This window comes from Oenanthe melanoleuca, chromosome 1 (assembly GCF_029582105.1).
Source record: "Oenanthe melanoleuca isolate GR-GAL-2019-014 chromosome 1, OMel1.0, whole genome shotgun sequence".
NCBI lineage: Eukaryota > Metazoa > Chordata > Aves > Passeriformes > Muscicapidae > Oenanthe > Oenanthe melanoleuca.
In genome coordinates this window covers 53,260,827-53,285,010 of record NC_079333.1, presented here as the reverse complement: position 1 = coordinate 53,285,010, position 24,184 = coordinate 53,260,827, and the positions used below count along the sequence as shown (strand labels likewise).

Sequence of the window (24,184 nt, the reverse complement as noted above, 5' to 3'; positions counted from 1 at the left end):
TCTAAGTGTTCTGGAAAGATATTTCTAGAGTAGAGCAGCTGGTGGGGGTGGCAAGATGTTGGCACTGAATGACTGCATAGTGGCCTGTGTGTGGAGAGGCCAGGACTGCCCCATGCCAGATACAGCTGCTTCCAGCCAGCTCCAATGGACACACCACAGAGCAGGGCTCAGCACCTCAGCCAAGATGGTGACACTGCTAAGAAAATGTATTTAAGACAGAACATGAGAAACAGCAGCAAAAACACCAAGGCCAGTGAAAAAAAGAGAAGGAAGAGGTGCTTTAGGCATTAGAGCACAGATTCCCCTGCAGTCCATGGAAAGGACGTCACTGGAGCACATGAATATTTCCTGAAGGAACTGCATCTTCCTGGAGAGCCTGTACAGAGCAGGTTTATCCTGAAAGATTGCAGCTCATGGGAAGGATCCACACCGGAGAAAGGGGAAAGTATGAGGAGGAGTAGAAGAAAGGAGCACTTATGGACTGACAGCAACCCCAATTCCCCACCCGCCTTGCACCACTTGGAGAGGGCTATAAAGTAGAAAAAATAGGGAATGAAGATGCAAAGTTCAGCCTGGAAAATGGGTGGGTGAGGTAAGGGAAACTTATTGGTTTATACTTTGCTTTTCACCACCCTAATTTCAATTTCTAATTTGTAATACATTTAATTTTCTCTAATTCAGGGGCTTTTTTTTACCCATGACGGTAGCTAGCAAGTGATCTCCCTGTATGTATCTCAACCTGTGAACTCTTCCATCTTATTTTCTCCCTCTGTCCTCCTGAGGAATGGGAGCAGCTGGGTGAAGTGTGAAGAACACCTAGCAGCAGGCCAAGTTAACTCACCACAGGCTGTTGCATAGATGTATTTAAAAGAAACTTAAAATTCACTGGTTCACAATAAGCATTTGCCATAACAATTTCAGATTATCATCTGCCTAAAACTTGCAGACAAGTCTTTTCTATTTATTGTGGAGCTTTTCAGAGAATGATTTTGCACTTCACCACTTTTTCCCTCATTTCCAAAAATCGAACAGAGGCAAAGACTTCCAACGTTCACTATCTATACATTATCTGCAGAGTTACAGAGATGAATAATTTTTACATTAAAAATATAGTATTAAAAAATCTTACATACAAGGATAAAACATAGCAACAAAAGGCAGTCCAAAAAACTAACATTCAGTCTGTCACAAGTTTTAAGGTGTCCTTCAGGGTGAGTTATGACAATAATAAAGTTGACATTTGTTTTTTGTTTTTCTACTTTTTTTATTTTACCCCCCATAAAGGAGATATGCATTAAAAAAGTAATGTCTAAAACAACATTATTTAACATTTAGTCATGCACCTGAAGATTCGGCTCTGAGCATCTTCTGAAGTCAGCTGTCAGTTTCACTGAGGCACCAGTGATGGAGCTTCTGAAAGAGTTCTCCGAGCTGAGATCCGCAGACATTTGGGGCAGCCTCCAGACTTAAAGCATGCTTTGTGAAAGCATGTTCTGCACTCTGTTTATACATAAACAGTAGCATTCAGAAGGAAAAAAAAAATTTAAAAATGAATCAACAGCTGTGTTCCTTAAATGATGTTTTATCATGTACATATCAGCACAAAATTAACAGAAGCAGTTCAAGGCCAGAACAACCACCACTGTAATAATTTACACTGAATGCTGGCAAGAGCTGATAAAACAGCTGTCTCATGCCTAGACCCAGAAAATAGCCTCCCCCTGCAAGCATAACCATGGCCAGGTAAATCCCTGGTTCTGCTCTCTGAATTCAGCGATAGGAAACAGTTGCCACAGGCTGGTTTTCAAAGATGCATGCTGTCCATGGTTCCCAAATGCACATGAAGGTTTTCAAACATGCATGCTTTCAGTGAAGCTAATTCTCAATGTTTAAAATAAGTCCAAATGGTTTTATACACCAAAATTCCCTCATGCAAGAAAGAAAAACATTCAAGTCTGGAACATACCTGGGCACCTTTTACATTTGGCAGTCTGATATGGAAAAAGCAGGTCTGCAGTCTGACAGAATTCACAGATAAATCCCTTTGCTTGACAGAGCTGCAACAACAGCAAAAGGGTTGAATTTAAATCTAAGAAAAAAATTATTTGGGAATGACAGCAGGGATATTTCCCTACAGTAGCAGCTGCAAGGACACTTAAAGTCCTGTTTTTTCCTTACCTCACAGCCATCTACATGAGAGGTAGAGCTCTTCAGAATATCTTTAAGAAGGGGCAGTAACTGCCCTCGTTTGATCTTCACCAGATCATCCAGTGAGAAGAGATGCAGCTCCTCTGTCAGATGGCTGGGGACCTGTTCAAATTCTTTCAGTACACTGCAAAGAGAAATAAAACCAAATCAAAGTTACAGAAAGTTGTTTTTCACGTGTATTTACAGAATAAGCCTCTTTCACTTCTCTAGTCACATGGGGGATATACAAGGCAAGTTCCTGCTATCAACCCCCCCTCCCAATTCTAGCTCACTTTAACAAAAATTGGAAGGCTTGGAATTTAGAATTAACTATATGCTTTAAACATTAATTCCTTAGGCTTTAGAGTTCCATACCTAGTTACCCTAGCAATCCTTAAATAATGTGTAAAGGGCTCTCTCCTACTCAGGAACAGTAGGTAAAATCCCATATAGTATCTAATAAAATGAGCCAGGCTTATTTATTTGCTTTGCAAAGAGGACTTTGAGGGTTTTATCCTGCACAGGTGACTACTGGGTGAAACTATGCTTGTGCTGAGCAGATGAACACTAGAAATAGAGCTATTGCTTTCAAAATATCACTGATGCAGATAGAAGGTATAGTGATGATCCTTTTAGTCATTTCAGTAATGGAATCACAGGAAATTGAACAAAAGAGAGACAACACATTTCTGCTCAATTTTGGTGAACAATATGCATAGAGAAGAGGTCTATGTCAAAGAGAAAATGGACCCTACTTTTCTTTTGCTTATGCTTGTTCTTAAAAAGAACAGCAATTCTGCAGTGATGGTCTTATTATTCACATGTCTATGTATTAGTTATGCCCACAGTTTGAGAAAGAAAACACCAGAAATTTTTCACTTCTATCAATAAGCAAGATCATGTTTTGGTGTTTGTCACTTTTGCTTACTACTACTTTCATTTGGATATTGTTATAAAATAAACTGAATTGAGCATTATGACAGATTTCTAGAAGAAATCTTTAAACGCTCAAGGAACACACTTGTTAATTAGAAAAAGCCAACATATTTTTAAACACAAATATTCTCAGAGAGATAAGTATCTTTGGCTTTTTAAGAATGAGTGAGAACCTATGAGAAACAGGAAAAAATGCACACCTAACTAAAATCATTAAAAACTAAACAATTTTATAAGAAACAGCTACCACATAAAACTTGTACTTCACTCAACATTTGCAGTGCAATAGAAGACAGTGTTGTTATTAGAGTTCTCTAATGCATGTATCAACTTATTTAAAACTGCACCTAAATGTCTCAAGAGAAGAAGGCTCTATAAGCACATCATGTACATTGTACTAAACTATTTTTCAGGCATAATCCACAATTCATACCTTTCAGCAAACCTGCAAGTCTTCAAAAGCTTTTTTAAATGAAAAAGCTGTTCTTGCACCTCCTAAAAGATAGAGGAGAAAAACAAAGCCATTTTTAAAAGCATTGCTTTTATATATTCCTAAGTGAGGAACACCACTATTTGAGTCAGCAACCCTTGCAAGCACACCAAACCACACCTAAAAAAAGGAACTTTGCACTTAGCATAGTATTAAACAAATGGATTTTCTAATGGATGAAAGGCAGGCAAAGGCTATTTTTATTCCCTGACAAGTGAAGCAAATTCTAATTCCAAAAATGGCTGCAGGTCTTGATGCATGCTAGACCCACACCTGTGTAAGAATGGGTGTCTCCTCAGCCAGGAAGGGAACACATGCCTACTTGAAGTTTTCAGCAGAACACTTTTCCTGAAGTTGTAGGTGGTACAGCTCTTACATAAGCTAAGGGTGTTTCCTCTAGTGGCCCACAAAATTAACGAGTCATTCAAAAACTACAGAACTTTCCAACAGCCAAAAGCCAGGAAGATGTAAATATTTACTGCAGGAGACCAACTCCCTTATATGTACTAAAACTGGAAACCACTAAGGAAACACCTCCCAGAGACAACAGGGATAAGGAGACCTCTGGCATAGGTTGGAAACACCTCTCTTTGCTCCCTTCACCTGAGGGAAAAGAGGGCAAGTCCCAGAAGTGATGATAAGTGAGAAAAAAACCAACCTTCCTCTTTACCACATACACACACAGGACATCCTGCCCTAAGGAATTCCTCCTGAAAGTCTCAGACCCAGAAATTCCTACTAAAAAAAGCCACACTTACCCTGACCCTGTCCATTTCTTTACTTTTCGTGTAGAGGGTTTTGTTAATAGATGACACATTGAAAATGGGGTGCTGCCATATGCTGTCCAGTAGGTGTTTGGAGAAGTTGCACACATAGTATTTTTTGAAATCCCACTTTGAAAGTATTCTGGCAGGAATAGAAGACTGGGCATAGCTGTGGCAGCAGTCACAGAAGTACTTCCCCAGGTAGTCACAATAGCGGAGTCTCCTGATATATTCTGCAAGCAGACAGCAATCAAATTCTGTTTAAAATTTTAAAAACTTACAGGACATAACTCTTGTCTGTATGCCTAGTCTGTCAAAATAACTCAGGTCTAGTGGAATGAAGGAAAAGTATTTTTTTGTTTGTTTTATTAAGTAGGGGGTTTTATTATTGCAGTGTTCATGTATATGTTCAAGGATTGTACTTGGCTTTAGAACAGAAAGCTTTCCTCATTTCCATATTTATTCAACTGATTATAATTTTCTACATAAGATCTTAGAAAAACCCCTGTTGTTTTAACCATTAAAGAAACACTATAGGTAAAATACACAATAAAAATACTTCCACCAATTTTAGAGTCATGTTTGTACAATACTTTTTCACATCAAGAGGTTTGTGGGGTTTTTCCCAGACATTACAGCATCTCCTATTTGCTCAACTTAATATGCCATCATAGAGTGTTGATACTTCACAGGACACCACAAATGGTGCTCTTGTGAGCTGACCCAGAACAAGACGCAAACATCACTTCAAAGACTTCTTAGGCAAGGTCTGTTTTTGTCAGTTCTGTAAATCATTGGAGCTTTCAAACAGTTCTCACAAAGTATCAGGAAATGAATGAAAAAGAAAACAACAATAAGATTTTGTGATCAAGTTTTTTAAAGACACCTTAAAAGAATAAAACCACAGATTCCATAAGCTTGCATACAGTCTCTAAAACAGAGATTTTTGGGAATGACTAAATTGGCACAGGAAAGAATTATTAAAAGAAACAACTGGACTATGCAAAACCAGCACTTTCCAGCCTGGGAGCTTGATTTTTTTTTTTTTTTTAAATAGCTTTCTTTTTTGTGGTTGACTGCTGTGAATTTTTACTGTATATGAGAAGGACAGCTATCAAGTATTGTATTCTGTATTGTATGAAAAATTCCAGACACTGGCAAGATCCCACTGTCTGACTATTGCAGGCACATTCAACAATGAGATTTTCCTTCTAGCTCAGATAATTTAAAAAATTGTGGTACACCTGTGTTGGTGAGGATTATAGTCTGATTACAGTACAAGTACTGCACTTATTAGGGTGTTTTTTGCCAGTTTTGGTAATACTTACTGCTTTCTATCGGGGTTCCACAACCAACACATATAAAGTTTTGAGCAGCCACCACTGCATCTCTCCTGTATACAGAGGCAAATAGTTAGATCATTCAGCATCCAAAAGACAATAATTAACATTCTTCCAAAGTGCAAAAGAACTACACTGGCACAAGGGAGAATGTCCACCTCAGGAGCTGACTCCTACTCCTCCATATGAAGAAGGAAGATTCTGTAGCACTTGTTGAAAGAACTGCATTATTTTCTATTTCTTAAGGTGGCATCAGTATCATAGGGTTTGGAGAAGGGAAATCCACATCTGCAACTGTATCTGCAGCCACACAGGGAACAGCCAGTTTGCTTACTGTCTGCACTTAACAGCATTTGACACACAGTGAGACAGCCATTAACTCACACATGACCTTGTGCCTCCCTCCACTTTCCAAAAACCAGCTCTACATAAAATATTAGCAGGACAGCAGGGAAATACACGAGTATTCTCCAGGCAGTGTCACCAAATGAAATCTTCAGGAGCTAAGTACACTGCCACCATAACACCAAAGTGTACATGTATTATCACATGGAACATTTCACATGCTGTGTTAATCAGAACGTGCCAAGAGAGGGAAAAAGATGCCATCTGTTTTCTAGTGAGGCTGGTTACAGACACTGCAGAAGGCTGTGCCATGCACGAGCCCTAGACCTGTGCACAGATCATCTGCACATGCATTAGATCTGTTAATCACCCAAGCTCCTTCCATCAGCTTTCCCCATGCTATATTAAATGACAGCGCCCACATCCCTCAAAACTTACTTGACTGAAGGATGAATATTAAATATAATCTGTGATCTTGGTGGGGACCAGCCAGAAGATCCTCTCAACTTGGATATGATCTTTATTTCTTCAGCCAGATTCACACTGGATTCAAGTTCTCTTGGAATCTCTTCTTTCAGCACAGACTATTGGGAAAGATAAGTTCATGAAGATAATCAGCCCATCAGCTGGACATATGTTAAATGCTATGGAAGATATTTATCTCCCTTAATACTCTGGTATTTTAAAGTTCAGTTTTCACCTGCATGTAGTCCCCCCTCAAAGTTCCTCATATCAGTCCCAGAAGAAAGCACATCCTGATTGTTCAAACTACAGGTTTTAAATGCGCTGAAAATTGCTGGAGAGAGAAGGTATTTTCTAAAAATTTAGATAAAGTGAACTAATAAACTGTAAGCACTCATCTGTTGTCTTAGTTGTTTTTTGTTGTTTTTTTTTTTTTTAATGTAGCTTCCTCCTTTTTCTAGCAGGGAAGCAGCTGCAGTGAGACCATGATTATTTGGGGAACTGAATAAAGAGCTCGTTGTTTTCAGATCAGACTCACTCTCTGCCTAGATGAGCTCAGGCAATCAGACAGCTGAACTGCAGAGTCTGTCTGCAACCAGTGTTTTCTGAAAGCTCTGCACAACTCCTGGGCCGTTGCTTCAGCAGAATTGCTGCCTGGTTCAAAAGATGATCTGAAAGGTAAGGAATACTGTCAGTGAAAAACAGCGGCATGTCATCAGCATCTCCACTGCCTTTCCTGCATCCCTGAAGTTTTCTCCCATTCCTTCACTCCTACCCGCTTTCTTTGATACACCCAGGCCCTGGCACAGACACCACCCTCCAGCACGATTAGGGGATGAGAGAAACACTGCTAAGCCAAGCACCAGAGACATTTGCTGTCAAGCAGCATTCCTTCCCCTTGCTTGAGAGGGCCCAATTTACCACTCCCACAGCTTTCCCATCCCCAGCGAAGAACCACTAAAAACTGCTCCAGCAGAAAAGGCAGAGCCATGAGGCTATTATAGTAAAGATACACACCTTTTATCATGGGCAACCGACAGATTTTCAAGGTCTTCAAGTTCTGCAGCAAAGGAGAAAATTTTATCAAGCCATTTAAGAAACAAAGCATCTGTTACTTAGCACTATTTTAAAAATACTTTCTGTGCAACCACAGTGTCAGTTTCAAATATATTCATCTTTCCAACACTGTTCCTGGATGTGGGAAATAACCTCAGCCCTAGCTGTAAAACAGGAATAAGGAGTCATATCTCTTCTGCTTATCTGTGGTGTGATGAAAAATATTCCCTAATACTTTTGCATCCTATCATCACCACCAGCCTGCCTTCAAGAGCTGAAATGGTATAAGGAGAGACTAAGTGCCTGCTTGTCAAGCTCCAGACAAAAGTCACTCAACATAAATAATAAAGTACAGAGCCAAGAGAGGCCACATTAGTTTCTCTGGACACTGACAGATGTTTGGAGACACCAATCATACACATACCAGTTAATGCTGTAAACATGTTAGTAACAGGTGAGATGAATGCAATTAAAGGACACACTTCATTATGTTTACATAGACACAATATGTTTATGCCAACAAGCATTCACATTGGTAGTGTTAGTTTTGACCATGCTTATTGCTGTCAAGACAAATGTTTCCCCATTTATACATCTCAAAGTAACTTGTGCTACTAGGAGTACAGTCTTTTGGGAGTTTGCTCTGTATTTGTAAATCAGGAAAAGATGAGAGGAAAAAATTAAACTCTAAAATCAAAGAGAATAATAAAAATTCAATTGTTATCAGGAAATGATAAAACAAAGGTTAAAAGTTGCACAGGCCACTTTTAAGGGTTTCTATTTCTGTACATGTAAAAACCAGAAGCAAACCAAATGAAACTCAGGATGTCCTAAAGAGAAGCAAAGCACATGTGACTGTAAGAGAACAGAGACATTATGCTCTAGTCCTGAAGCAGAGGGAGAGGCTGCCTAAAACTTAGTCAATTTATTTCATGTCCTAAATTCTCTCAAATAATGCTGCTATAGCTGACTGAGGTTGTGATAGTTTCACACTTTCTTCATGCACATTCCTTTGGTTTAATCCTTAGACATAATTTCAGCCCCTCTGTTGGGTTTGCATGGCAAGATTTTGGTAGCAGGAGGGGCTATGGTGGTGGCTTCTGTGAGAATCTGCCAGAAGCTTCTTCCATGTCTGAGAGTGCCAATGCCAGACAACTCCAGCATGGACACATCACGGGACAAGGCTGAGCCTGTAACCATGGCAGTAGTACCTGTAGAATAACAGAGTCAAAATGGGAGGGAAAAACCCCTGCACAGCTGAAGCTGGAGAGAGGTGAGAATACGTATGAGGAACAGCCCTGTAGACACCAAGGTCAGTGGGGAAAGAGGGGCAGGAGGTGCTGCAGGAGCCAGAGCTGGGATTCTCCTGCAGCCCCTGGTGATGCAGGTGTGCCCCTACAGCCCATGAGAATTAATGGGGGAGCAGAGATCCCTCTGCAGCCTGTGGAAGAGCCCAGGCTGGGGCAGGAACATGTCTGAAGGAGGCTGTGACCTGGAGGGAAGAAGCCCATGCTGCAGCAGGCTGCTGACAGGATGTGTAGGAAGCCCCAAGAGGTAGAGAAATCATAAGTTTAGCCCATGATGAAGCAGAGGGGAAGGTGCTTTAAAATTTAACTTCTCATTACCCTACTCTGATTTGATTGGAAATAAATTAATTTCCCCATGCTAACTGTTTTGTCTATTACAGTTTTTGGTGAGTGATGTCTCCTTGTCCTTATCCAACCCACAAGCCTTTTGTTATGTTTTCTCTCCCTTTCTAGTGGAGAAAAGAAGTGACAGAGCAATGTGGGGGCCACTTGGTGTCCAGCCAGGGTCAGCTCACCACACTCTCAAACCAGCAAAGATATTCTTTCCTAGCAAGGAAATCCTGCAACAATCTGGTATTTCTGCATGTGCTCTAATAAGGAGCTACACATACACAATTGTTTGCATTTTCTCGTGTTATTTCTCCTACAATAACATGTACTAAATCAAAAGAATTCCCAAACAATGGAATAGATTCAACTGAACAATATATCTCTCCAGTTACAATTTCAAAGTCTTACCAATAATTACATATTCATCCTCTGAGTCACTGTGGCAACGAAATCTGGTAACCTCATGATGTGATGGTAGATGCACTGGGGAGCTGACAGACAGCAAAGCACAGCCTGTCCAAGACAAGGACAAGATCAGCTAAAGTTTTCCAGCATTTATAAGTAGCTGCAATTATGTTTACATTTTTCAGGACTTACCAAAACATTAGCCCACAGGCTGCATTTGTAGAGCAAGTTTAATTCCTTTTATATACACACAGAGCAGGCCAGTTCTCAGGAGTCTGTCATACAGTATTTCCCTCAGTTTCTTAGCCAGAATCTTGTAGTGATAAACTCAAATCTTTTATACTGCCAGTGGTGTCTCCCCTTCTCATGTCCAAGAACACCATTCTTTTTTCCACAGAAGTTATATCATTTAGACTTTAGACTTACTATGCAGCACTAAGATCTGTACTCCTCAAGAGACTAAAATCTACTTAAAAATGAAAGTGCTGACTCAAGCATAATAATGCCAGGAGTATTTATAATCTTGCCTTGAACTAGATGTGAATGAATACTCTGGGGAGTCTCACTCAAACCAATTGCATGGCCTCATTTGCATACTGCAGAAGCAAACACAGAAGGAAAGAGCTGCAAATACTCAAAAAAATACAAATGCAAAAAGAATACAAAAAAAAAAAAATTAAGCAGAGAGAAAAACAGCCAGCTACAGGCATGGTCTGTGGAGAGCCATGCTTGGCTTGTGGCATTTAAAGGTAAAAAATAATTACAATTAATAAAACATAGGTGTGAACATCCAAAAGGAAGCATGTGACCTAAAGGAAAAACAGTTGTGGCATAATGATCCTTAATGGACCCAGCTCTCCAGAGACTCAAAGGTAACAGGGGATTTGATTCCAAGCAATTCCCCAATTTGTTTAGCATTTTCTTGCATAGAAGCAAACAGCAATGGCTTTCAGACAAGGTTACATTCTAGATTAAGTAACTTGCCTTCATAACCACTGTCTGATGAGGTAACAGAAGAATCAGACTTCTTCACTCCAGGGTAAGAAGATAATTCTGAGTCAGTGTGATAGCTGCCATCTGATCCACTTGTTTCCTCCACACCCCAGGATTCTGCTTGTTGCTGGCTTAGGATATTACATTTCATTTTTTCTAGTGATGCTATAATCATATCTGCGACAAAAAAGTGTGCATTTTCCTGGACACAAGATTGGAACACTTGTTAGGACACAGCATATTTGAGATTTAGTTATGATGAAGTGAAATGTAGAATTCCCCCCCTCCCCATACTTTTTCAACTCTATAAATAAAAATGTAAACCTGTCTGACCTTTTATTTAAACTCAGAAAAACCACCCCAAGGGCAATTCAGGAACAATATGCAAAAGGCAACTGCCCAGATAATTATCTCACCCCCTTGGTTATAACATACAACCTACTTTTATCTTGCCTATTAGATAAAAATTAACTTGATTACATGACTAACTGATATATATGTATGCATTTCAGAGATGTAGTCTCCTAGCTACACTGCATTATTTAGCATGCAAGCGTGCATTCAAGTAACCTATTTAACATGATTTAATTTCAAGTCAATGTGTAAAAGCAGTTTTGCACACTTGGTAGCTGGAGGGGGCCAGAAGTGGCAAGTTTTGAATGGAGTGTAGATCTTCAGGTGGTGGGAAGTACAGTAAGCTAGGGAACTACAGGAGCTAGTAAAATGCTTTCATGTGTTAAGAGTTAGGGCAGTGAGATAGCTTACATGGCCAACTCAACGCTACATAGAAAGTCTATAATAGGAGTAAGTGGGAACCTGGCTCCCCTGGGCTTCCCATTGCCTTAAATAAAAGGTAGCTTTTCCAAAGCTTCACTCTAGCCTTCCTTGTGATGTCCCTTGACATTTTTCCTGCCATGGTCACCCATTCTCTAGGAAAAGGGACCACTGAGACATACACACACACCTGGGGCTCCTTTCCTAATATCACTGCTGCGCCCTTGCTTTCTGAGGTCTAACAGAGCATCCCACCAGCCCTACCTGAGCTACTGCTGATGGCCTGAGCACAGGTCCCACACCAGTCCCAGCTCAAAAGTGGATACAGCATGTAGAGGTAGCTGTACTCAGATGACTGGGTGGAAACCCAGAGATACTCAGGATACACTCTCCCCTCAATTGCCATGTGCAAATCTAAACTTACATCTAAAAAGCTATGGCAGTATCCAAAGCTAGAGATTCTTGAGTGCAGGATAATTAAAGCTTTATAAAAGTGGCTTATGTTCAGAAAATTGTACCACTCGACATCAGTATTCATGACATCACCTCAACTCGTATGGGAACCACGAAGAAACACATCAGTGTTTAGGAATAGCTAAATCCTAAGAAGCACAACAGACTGCACAGCTTTCCTACTGCTCAGAAACAAATACATATACACAAAATTAATCTCAGCATTAGAAAACATCCAAGTCCCTGTGGATGTTTGGAGAGGCTTATCTTTTTCCTAACACTAATTAATATTTCTTGCTTGGTGCACACTTTCCCCAGAGACAACTTACAGTGAACTTCAGGAGCCCAGGAGTCTTTCTATTATCAAGGAAATAATTTAAAAGCTTTTTTTCCTTTTGGGAGGTATTGCCTACTTTGAAGATACAAAAAGTCTCAAGCTGGTGGCAGAGCACAGCCTATCAGCATGCCCTGCTGATAAAAGCAATTATGAGTGCATCTGAGAGAGTTGCATTGCAAAAACATGAAACAGAACACATGGACTGCTTTACTCAGCATGACTATCAGCTTCCAGCTCTGCCTACTGATAGCTCCCTCACCCTGCAAAGCAGTCCCAACTCAGCTGTGACACACCAACCTTCTCATTTCTGTCCTCTCCCACTAACATCAGTGGAAAGCCCCTTTAAGATTATCTGACCCATTTCCTTCCTGGCCCACAACTACAACTCCAGGACCTGCTGACACCACACGTACCTTAACTCTCACTCCTAAAGTTCAAAGAGATTATTTCACAAGCTAAAAGTACTTTAAATTTTGTGGGGTTTTTTTGGTTGGGTATTTTTTAAAGGCTCATGGTGGACTGAGCTCTTGCTATCTTTTAACTTGAAATCACATCAGCTCCCAATCTCTGCACAGTAGTAGTAGCAGCTGATAAGATCTTGCCTCACTCAACACTCAGATCATGGTTTCTAATTCAGATACTTGCTCACTGGACTTCTGGTGTCTGAAAATAAATTACTTTTATTTTAGGTCCCACATTACAGATAGAGAAACATCGTCTCCTTTCTGGAACACCCTTCATGAAAAGCAACATGAAAAGCTAGTTCAAGTTCATTGAGTTTGGTGTATGATTTATTGAGTGGATTTTGTTGTTTGAAATGCACTTTATGGATATGTTGAGAGCTTAAAATCAAAGGCAGAACTTGCTACTCCAGTAAAACCAGTGTTGTGCACAAAGATGATGATTGCCTCTTTGGCCCAGGACATGGGACCACATGCACACAGTCCAGCAAAAAAATCTCCTTTTCTAGGCACATTTTTAAAGCTCTTTTATCCTACTCATTGCAATCCATTAAACCTCTTGTTCCACTGTTGAAAAAGGTTAACATTTAGCACACAGAGTTATGTGTGACAGCTTTAGCTTCTCATCTTTAGCTCTGTTTATAAGCATGAGTGCACTGCCCATCTGACAACACACCTAAGACTGTTTGGACCCCTTATCAGAAACAATGAGAAACTGCTTGAATTACTGCAGCTCTTAGAGTTATTGTGCTTGTTATTCATACTGTAATTCTTTGACAGCAAATCTCACATGCTTGTCGTAAGAATACACAAAATAACCCCATCCTCTCTCCATCTTTTGATAGCAAAAGCAGGAGGTAAATCTCATACATATGCATGCAGCTGCAACAACTTCTATGCAACATATCATAATATAAAGTTACTAATGTTAAAGTTTGCTTTCAAGGAATATGTGGGGAAATGATGGAATGAAAAGCAAAAACATACACTGCTCCTGTATATATTTCCATTAGATAAAAATAATTAAAATATTTAATTAATAGGTCAAGAGTAGAAGACAAATTATTAAATAAGCATTTTATGTTTCTAGGTTCACCCATAGAGGGCAAGAAAAGGGAAAATGGAGTATTTGTAAAGATTAGTACATATATCAGGAAGTTCTTTTATTGAGAAACACCTCTGGTCATTTGGTTTTGGCACAATAAAATGTGAAAAAATCACGATGATAGCATTTGTTGTTCTCACCTTTTCCACATCCTCTGGAAGCATGCAGACATCCTGCAATGAACGATTCAAGGGTATTGCACTTATATTGAAAGGAGAAGTAGAGCCTGTGGGTATAACAAGATCTTTTATTAGTTACTTCTTTCTCTGCGGCTCCCACTATGCATGCAGGAACTTCCAGAAAGCAAAGAAAATTTTTTTTCCCAAAACTGAACACCACTGGGGCTGGAGACTGTGGTAGAAGCTAAGAAGGAGAAAAAATTGAGAACTGGCATTTGAACTATTCTGGCAACCTGAAGCATGAACATCAACTAGCAGAGAAACACAGTTTAAGTGCTGTGCTGTGACAGCAGCACTGCACTGCCACACCATTTCTCTCCAAGCTACAGCCTGAGCTGCTGGGGACAGCCACAGACAGAACCTGAGGCTGGATTTGCAGCGATGCTCTGCAGCTGGTGACACAGGCAGCTAACACTGCACTCTGCTCATTCACAGCTGCCAGAAGAAACAAATCTCACTGCTGGCTGGGCATGCAGACAGATGCACCAGCCTTAAAAGATTCCCCACATCACTGCTGGCATTGTGTTTGGAAACATTAAGTTTGGAAAACATTTTGCCATTATGTTCCTTATTTGTTTTTCATATCTCCTTCCTGCTTCCAAATGCAACCCGTACTGAAGGGTCGTACATCCAACTGTGGCATTAGCCACAGCAGTCCTTGCTTCCCAGAATTGCAGGTTGTTCTCCTGGTAGCCACTGATGAGTATGTGAAATAAATTTTATCTCTTTTTCCCCAGTAAGAACTTTTCACTGTACAGCAGAGCACACATGTTTTTACTGGTGTTTACTACCTCTTCTGGGACCTCAAACTCACAGTTTCTGTTTCATGATGTTTACAGGATAAAACAGACCATATGTGGTGGAAAACAGCCACCATTTAATGCCTTTGCAAATAGCACAGCTTAATCAATGGCTTTCTATTTTTTAAAAAATGCCCTTCCTAAATTTGTTTAAAAGTCACAGCCTAAAGAGCTCCCACAAAATATGGTCATAATTTATGTAGAGCCTCTCTCCAACTAAGGGACACTGACTCTCAGGCCTAGTTTGGATTATTTATATTGCTGTACTTAGGGATACCATGTTAGGCTGCCCTGAGCATCGATGACATCAGGCTGTTAAGTCAATACTGTGCTTGAGCATAGTGACACAGATGGAGAGCTTTTGTATGGTATCATTAACACCTCCATTGTGTACACCATGAGGGAAAAACGGAAAGGCTGACAGTATGACTTTTCAAAACACATTTAATGGCCTAATTAAGTTATTTTCATACCTACCTGATGATTCATCTTACTAGGTAAGTCTATAGCTTGATAATAGACTACATTCCTGTCAGTTAAGATAACAAATATTACTCTCTAAACTAAAAATAATAAGCAGAAATAAGGAAATAGGAAAATTATTCCTTTTTCTTTTAAACATAAGATGCAATTAATCTTAAATATAATTTTGAAATCTAATGGGAGCTCTCTCCTTTCCTTGCCTCTTGCACCCCCACTTGCATCTTTAAGTAAACAGAATACAAAAAAAGCACAGGGAAGAAGCCCAGCACATCCAGCAATGGGATGCAGTTCTGGGTTTGATGCAGAAAAGTTATCTGGTTACCTTTCTCCTCCTGAACACTGTTGCTTGGAGGCTGCTGGGGCTGGGGAAAGAGCCCTAAGAGCCAGAGAAGGAAGTGACCTTGATATAGATAGATGTTAAAAGCAAGAACAAGCCTGTGAACTCAATGACACATCAGCCACAACAAAGCTCCCAGAAAACACTAAACTCAGTCACAAAGTCTGTATTACCAGTGACAGAGCTTTTTCAAAAGGTTGAATAAGGGTCATTCTCTGGTGGCTTCAAACACATGAACAAGGAATTTCAGGGGACCAGCAGAAAATCCCACTAAAAAAAAATTAAAATCCACTGAAAAATAATGCATTCTGATTTAAGTTATATTACATAGTTGTCTTGTATTTTGTGCAACCCTCAGCAATTCTTCTGTGAGAAACCACCATCTCTGAGAGTGTAATCCAAAGAATAGCAAATCAGGAAATCCTACTGTGTAATTTCTGCTCTCAAATTAGGCCTTATATTTCTTCTTTTTCATTTTGCTATTCACTTTTCATATCCTCATAGTACTGGACAGTGCAAGAGAGAATGAGACCTCATTACCCAAACTACCCTGTAGCGAGTTAATGGTGAAAAGCAACAAGGAATGAAGAAATGCAGAACTTTTCACTTTGTACAGAAAAGGCCCTAGTCTAAGGCAGACAGAACGTACCATATTGTGAAGTGTCTAACAGCATCCTGCCTCCTATGAGGAGTATTTTTTAGTAAAACCAAGGATGCTCTTCTTCAGCCCCCTGGCTGCCACATTCATTCCTTGCTCCCTTTGTTTCCTGAGCCAGCAGCGCTGCTGCCCCAACAGAGCTTGTGACACCTGGGACTGGTGCCAGAGGGTCGAGTCACGCCCCGTGTCCCCGCTCTGCACGGGCTGCAGACCCCGCTGACCCCGAGAGCCTGGGCTGTGCTCTCCAGCCCCAGCTCCCCAAACACGTGGCACCGGCCTCAGCCAGCCCCAACTGCTGGGTGCGGCTTCCTTCTCCCTGACGGGCACTTCTGCAAGGCACGGAGCCAGCGCAACACCCAGCCACAGGAAACAGCCACCACCGTCACAATTCCCACTGATGACAGCATCCTGTCCCACATGACAGAGGTGTTACTAAGGGCACACAGTCCTGCAGTGGCACGTGCCTGTTTGAGACCTTGCTGCCAACTTAGACCTTGGAGGAGTTCTGGGTAAATGGCTAGAAAGGATCAGAAACTGGAAGTGGAGGTCAGTGGAGTGACCAAAGGGAGAAGAAAAAACCCAAATCAAAACAAACCAACAAAGCCCAGACTTTGTATTATTTTTTATAATGCAAAGGCAGGATGAACACTCTCTGCTCTTTGCCTTTATTCCAGTAGAAAAATCAGACCTCAGGTGCAACATTTTCCTGAAGCTTATAATCTATCGTCATAGAATCATAGAGGGGTTTGGATTGGAACAGACCTTAAATATCACCTTGTTCCAAACCCCTTGCCATGAGCAGGGACACCTTCCACCAGGCACGTCAAAGATCAGTCACTAGACCAGGCTGGTCAGGACCCCATCCAACCCTGAACACTTAAAGGGATGTGGCATCCACAAATTCCCTGAGCAACCTGTGCCAGTGCCTCAGCACCCTCATAGTAAAAGATTTCTTCCTAATATCTGATCCCCCTTCCCATTTTTTTATAAGACCACCTCTAAGTACTGGAGGGCTGCTACAAGGTCTCCCTGGAGCCTTTTCCAAGCTGAACAACCCCAGTTCTGTCTGTCTTCACAGGAGAGGTGGTCCATCCATCTGAACAACTTTGTGGCCCTAAATTAAGTTCTTAGATGCCACCAACACCCTTTATAAACAAAATCAAAATGCTTCATCTCACTGTATCAAAGACTGCTCCTGTCAATATCAGGTGTCAGACAGGAGGGGACTGTCCTCAGCCAAAGGGCAGGAACCCCAGCCTGCAGCCCAGGAAGGCTGGCACATCTCATGGAGGCATACACAGACCCAAGACCAGGCCAGATGCTCCCCCAGCCATTTCAGGGACACATACTGAACTTTCCCACTGAACAGCTCCTCACCTGCAGGCCTACCCTGCCCAGAATCCCCTGAGACTGCAGGACAGAAGGCACCCTGCTCAAAGGGCACCCTGTGCTAGCAGCCCTCAGCCAGTCCTCTGCACAGACAACACACAGGATTATCCATACAGCTGGAAAATGGTGAAAGGTATGAAGAACCTGTTCTACATCAGATGGGGACTTGTGTATCCAACACCTCAGGTGCACTTGGAAAAGGGAAAAACAGTCCCACTCCAGAACAAGCCAATTCATAATAAAAGCTATCTGCTATTGGGAAAAGGGTAACAGTGAAGACAAAATAAAGCTGGTAGAAAGCTCATTCAGTGGATATTGTACATTTCTCACAGCTCAGCAACTTTCACATTTTATCAACAGCTGTATATCACAGAAGCATTTCTGCATCCTGAGAGAAGCCCACTGCAAAAGCCTGAGTGAGCATCTCCCATTTTACCAAGTCCACCCCTCTGGTTCTCCTTGGTTTTTAAGCTCTTCCTCCCCTCTCTCCTATTTTGAATGACAGCATCTGTCTTATTTGCAATCACCATAAATAAGGCCCACCCCAATTACATTTCTTTCCCTAGATCTTACAACAAAAATGTTGTAAAGTTACCTGTTGGATTGACTGGCTCTGACTGGGAAAGGCCACTGGGAGAATCGCTGTCACTGTTGCTGAGAGATGCAGGCTTCATGGCATAAGGGTATTTCACTAGATCTGCTTTACCAACAGCTGAATCTGAAAGCAACCTTGTGAAAGCCAAGTCTCTTTCAGGGCAGGTGTAAGATTCTTTTCCAGCATGCACAACAGCAGATGTGACGGTGCCTCCTGTTAACGTCACCTGGGTAAAGCAGTCACGCTTCAGAGGGGACATGCTTGAAAGACTGAAACCATTCAAGGAGGAAGCAGCAGGATCCCCACCAGTATAACGGGGACAAGGGAAAGGATCCAGGGAAGGTTTGGGGGAATCACAGTCTGTGTTGTTCCAGCATGCCCGGGGCCTTGTAAACCGAATGTCTGTCTGCGTACAGGCAGCGCTGTGATTTGCAGAATCACTGTCACTGTCGTCATGGCTGTCCCCAGCACTGCTTTCTTCCCACTGTTCCACATCACTGTCCAGATGCTCAGCTCCCTGCATTGTGCTCTGCTCCAACACCAAAGAGGGCTTCAAACCAGAAGCATTTAAAACAGACATGAGAATGTCTTTGATAGCTTCAGCACTGCCTGGGTATGATCCAAAACTTCCAGCATGCCCAATCACTGCTGGCCTTGAAGAGTCATCTGTTCAGAAAACAGAAGAAAACAAGAGATTAGGATATAATACTAAGAAAATGTTAATACGCAACAATAAAGTGCATAGTATTTTTTACACAGGTGAGAAGACAAGAAACAGCTGAATTCACCCACCACTCACTGCTGCCTTTCTGCAAGAAAGCTTTTGCTTTCTGCACGCAGGAAGCAATTCTGTCATTGATAAAGGCTAGGTAATAAACCAACAGTAAAGTATTCTGCTGCTATTCAAACACAATTAGCTAAGCCTTTAATGGTAACTGATTGTCAGTGTGCTCAAAAACATCACTGTTCTACAAAACAGGATAACAAAACTATTACTGATACAGGTACTGATCCTATTGCAAATAGAAGATTACATTATAGTAAGTCACATGGAAGACCAATAGAGCAGAAAGCATAACCAAAAATACACTCAGTAATACAAGGTCAACATGCTTGTGTGTTTCAGTTCAGTCAGAGTGGAAATGGCTAAAGTAAACTTCAGTCCATTATTCATGGAGTGGCAACACTCAGCCAAAACCACAATAAACTTAGCTCTGTTACAATGCCTCTGAAAGAATGAAAACCACTGCCAAGTTCTTATGTGATCTACTGCAAAATTGTAGTTTGATAGAAAATGGAAAAAACTGCTTTTAGTGACAGACATAGCAATATTATCAGGACACAGAAGCATGCACTATGACCAGTAGCTTTTGAAGAATAAACTGAAGTCCTATACCTTGAACAAAACAAATAAAAAAACCACAATCAAACAAATAAACAGAAAAAAAAAAGCCTCAGAGGAACTGCCATAATGCAGGTAATTGAGAGATCAGACACAAAGTCTACATTCAAGAAGAAACCATCGACCACATCAACACAATGAAATTAACAACTATCTCCTTTGGGGAAGGAAAGTAGATTGTAAAATTCTAAGAATAGATACAATCAAGAAGAATCATTTCCAGGACAAAGAACTCCTAGTTAGGATTACAAGGATTGTTAAACACTGCTGGTGAAAAGTCTTCCAGGCTCCAGACTTTGCCCAGAGATTGTCTCCTTAAACATATCTCATTGGAAAACAGTAAACTTCTCCATGAGTCTCTCACCTGGAAGCCTGCTTGCACACAAACAACGTGATAAGAAAGTTTACTAATTAAGAGATCAAAACCAAAACAAAAAAAAACCCATGTATTTTGGAACAACAAGTCCATATAAAGACCAGTGCCCATCAAGAAAAAGCAGAAAAAAACCCCAAGAACATCACATATAACCAAAAATGCAAGAGCTGCTAGCAAAGCTATCCTAGTAAAGCCAGGTCAGGATCAGCCAGAGTATGTCAGTAATAGGGATCAGCCACCTGCCACTTACCAGGACAAAGCTCTTGCAGAAATAGCAGTAAAACTGCACATTTTTACTGGCTGCACTTGCAAAGAAACATCTTGCCAATGTAGCCAGCCATGGGAATATAAGGACAGGAATGAGAAAATTAAAACTAGCTGACTTTCAAACAAATATATTTCAAACTTTTCAGGGAAGAAAGATATTTTGGTAACTACTGACTTTTCAATTGCACAGGAATACCTCAGTTTGGGCTGCAAATATCTTCTTCTCTGTGTAAAACATTTAGTGTTATAATCAAAAAATCATAAAACGTTATGGGCTGAAAGGAGTGTGAAAAATCACCTAGTTCCAATCCCCCAGCTGTAGGTGGGGACACCTTCCAGTAGACCAGGTTGCTCAGAGTCCCATCCAACCTTGCCTTCAACACTTAAAGAGATGGGGCATGCACAACTTTTCTGGGCAGCCTGATCCACCCTCACATACACATCAGCATTAACTAAAATGGGTAAATTACCATTAAAAGGCAAAAAACCATCCATACTTGCAAATTGTATAATGTATTTAGATGTTGTACCACCCTCAAAGCTAATAAGTGAGGAACCCTCTTCAAACAAACTAGATTTGTTCAGTACACACAAACACTAATAGCTTTTGCTAGCACTAAAAGCACCAGCAAGACTCCTTAGAGGGAGGCAATTTGGAACAAACTGGCATTACCTGAGAGAACAGAGATTTGAGGTGTTGGAGCAAGGCAGCTAATCCTCACTGAGGGATTTGAAGAACACGCTGAGTCAGTGAACGCCACCTTTAGGCTTTCGTGGTTTAACTACAAGGAGAACAGAGAGGCAATTTGGTTATAAGATAACAGCACTCTGCTAATGATACCCTCAGTCTCACAGCCATCCCAACAGGAAGAACATTTTTCTGAGGCCTGCTGACAGTCACCTAACCACTGCCTACATTTCTGGCTGCCTGGAAATCTCTCCACAAGCATGCGCTGTCTGGACAGCACTGGCATCACAGCTCTTCATTTCATTTCACTCCAGAAGGCAGGTGAGCAAAAGAAACTCTTCACAGCAGGAGGATTAAACATGTGCATAAGGCACAAATGAGAGAAAATGCTGAATAGGATGCCTGTGTATCTACCAAAACAACAGCAATGGACTGAAAAAGAATTCAAGGAACCACAAATCATTATCTGGAAGCATCAGTCTATTTAGATGTACACAAGTTATAAACTAAATCTATGAGGATCCAACTCTACAAATACTTGATCCATGGGTTGCTTGATCTCCCTGAACTGGGAGCAAGTGTGACCTAATTTGATAGAACACAGTACATGTGGTTCATATCAGCAACATGACTGACCCAGCATAATGCAAGACGTGACACAGATAGATAATACTCAACCTGGCATAGGAGCTTGCCAGTATAAGTTGACCAAAATTTTGAGTGCTTTTGAACTTCCTGAGCAGGTTTATACCAGATCAGCACTTCACTTTTTGCAGTCTTGATGCTTCCAATTCAGTATTTCTACCCTCAAAGCTGGATTTACCATACTGTCAAACCAGTGTAAGCTGAACTAGGGCAGCAATTTAGTGCAGATACTCAGGGGCTAATTCCAGCAAGAGACTATGATACACTCAGGATAGCAAAGCAGCAGGTATCCTCCCTATGCTCACAAATTCCTTGTGAGGACCTAAAATTTGTCCCCTCACCTCCCTACTGCCTCAAGTAGTAATGGACCTGCAGAGCACATCACAGAAACCAGGGAAATGAAAGGGATGTGCTGCTCCAACACGCACATCATTAAAAGGCACTTAACCAAGGTGTTGTGCCTTCCCCCCCACATCAGTAAGAATGTCTGCACACTGAAGCACGACCAGGACTCCTCTCATCCTCCCCTGAGCTCTGTGAAACCATACAAAGAGAAGGCAGTTAAAGGTGTGCTGTCCTCAGCCACCCCGGGTTGTTGACCTCTATGCTTCCTACGTGGAAGAGCGAGGTGACTCAGTACAGCTCTTGTCCAGATAACCTTCAGACTCACGGAAAGCAGAAGAAATTAAAACCCACAGAGAATTTCCCTTTTAACTGAAGAATAACAGTTCAAGCCAAAAATAGGAGGTTGAATATGAAATACTTAGCATTTGATTATGCCAGTGCTTAGAAAAACACTCTTTTTCAGTATCTGCTAGTGTTTTCAATTTTTTCCTCCTCTGCACTTCTTTAGAGAAACTGGCATATAGGCAGGCTTTATACATATGAATATCATATGGTCAATATCAGTGGATAAAGTAGGAACTACTTTTAAATTATTTTATTAAAAAATTTTCATTGTTTTCAATACAATTAACAAATTCTCAGCAATTAACAGATTCGACCTCTTAGGATGCAAGTATCCCAACTGCCTAGCAAGACAAAGACAAGGACTTTATCAGCAAGCATAGCTATTAAGGGTGCTGAGTTTTAAGACCTTTATCTCTTTTTATAAACAATGCTCCCATCTCTCGGTTCTTATCAGAATGGTCTGAGAATTCAGGTGCGATTTCCATTTACTTTCAAGATGCTACAATTTCAACTACATCATGGGGGGGAAAGCTACATAAAGCCACATAACTGACCAAAAAAAAAAAAAAAAAAGGCAAAAAAAAAGCAAACCAAAAAAACCCCAGCGCGATTAAAGAGCAGTTATAAGGAAATACAACAACAACAGAAGCACGTGGAAAGCATAACACACTGCCATAACAAAAAAAAAAAAAAAAAAAAAAAAACACCTGACAATTTGACATCTTTCTACTATAAAAGAAGCCTGCCTTTTCCTCCCCCACCTCCAATACTGGATTTAAATTCCAAGTTAACTCCACCAGCATCTAAAAATAATTTACTATATCCACTGACAACTTAAAGTTGGTTTTTGAACCAAGACCCCCCCCAAGCTAACGAGCACACTGAGCCACCATTCAGAGTTCTTCCTTGCCTCACCTTCTCAGAGCAGGGGTGCTGGAAGACTTCTGTTCTGCTGAAGCTGGCGAGCGCTACTGCATGGAGAGACATGATGGGAAAGCTTTCATTTTTTGGTGTTGTGAAGTACCTGGAAGCAATAGAGGGAGAGTTACAGTCACAAGCACGTTATCCGCACTTCTCCATCTGTTTTGCAGACTCGACAGTTAATACTCTGAACTGTTTTCCGTCCCGACTTGGCATGCTTATAGAAGCTTAGAGAAAAGCAGAGCTCAGCAACAATGGAAATGTGCTTTTTAAGCGCCTAACTCAGAGACGGCGGGTTGTTTGTTCGCCTGTTTGTTTTTTAAGTAACACAACAGGAACGCCTTCCACAAGCACAAGAGGAAGACTATCGATCGGTGGTGCTCCACAGTTCGCTGCAAAAGGAGGAAGGGAAGGAGAGGAGCGGGCAACAGCGAAGCCCCGGTGCTCCGGCGCTGCAGCAGAGGCTGCTCCCCCCGGCCGGGTGCCGGGCAGCAGCAGCGATGACAAACGCCGGCGATGTCCCCGGGACGCCGCGCAGCCCTGCTCACGGCAAGACTCACTCATCGAGGCTCGGCAAGAGCTCAATGCGGAGGGACACCCCGGCACCCCCGCCGCCCCGGGCAGCCCCGGCCAAGGCTCCCGGCTCCCCGCTCCCGGCTCCCCGCTCCCACCTGCGGCCGCCGCTCCGCGCCTCCCGCCCGCCGCGCCGAGGATGCCGATGCCGCCTCCCGGCCGCTCCACGTCCCTCCTCTCTGCCTCTGGCCCGCCTACCCTCTATCCCGAGGCGGGGCCCAAACCAAAGGACGCCGAGCAAACCTAAACAACGAAAAGCTGCTGCCGAGTAGTAGCGCCGGGCTCTGCGCTGGTTTGGAGAAAAGGAGGCTGCAGGCCAGCGATTTTCTTGCTCTTTGCAGCTTCCTGAGGTGGGGAAGTGGAGACAGAGAGAGGGGTTGAGCTCTTCTGGCTGCTGCCCAGCGACACGACGTGTGGGAATGGTTCAAAGCTGCTC

The 24,184-nt window shown here is 41.8% G+C and overlaps 1 protein-coding gene across 2 annotated transcripts; it reads right to left on the bottom strand.

The window, feature by feature from the left end:
• Positions 1-807: 807 nt before the first annotated feature.
• RUBCNL (rubicon like autophagy enhancer) lies at positions 808-24,184 on the bottom strand. Of its 2 annotated transcripts, none has more exons than XM_056501141.1 (16): positions 23,992-24,184; positions 23,170-23,278; positions 20,905-21,013; positions 18,187-18,852; positions 13,886-13,971; positions 10,607-10,817; positions 9,626-9,730; positions 7,542-7,584; positions 7,063-7,195; positions 6,501-6,646; positions 5,706-5,770; positions 4,372-4,610; positions 3,557-3,618; positions 2,179-2,332; positions 1,967-2,057; positions 808-1,500 (listed from the first exon to the last, which is right to left on the bottom strand). In XM_056501141.1, exons 2-16 carry the CDS (start codon positions 23,239-23,241, stop codon positions 1,388-1,390), a joined length of 2,295 nt encoding a protein of 764 aa, XP_056357116.1. In that variant the 5' UTR covers positions 23,242-23,278; positions 23,992-24,184; the 3' UTR covers positions 808-1,387. The 2 variants fall into 2 exon arrangements, with proteins under 2 accessions (XP_056357116.1, XP_056357124.1); XM_056501149.1 differs by lacking the exon at positions 23,992-24,184 and adding an exon at positions 23,847-23,985 and having other exon boundaries at positions 811-1,500.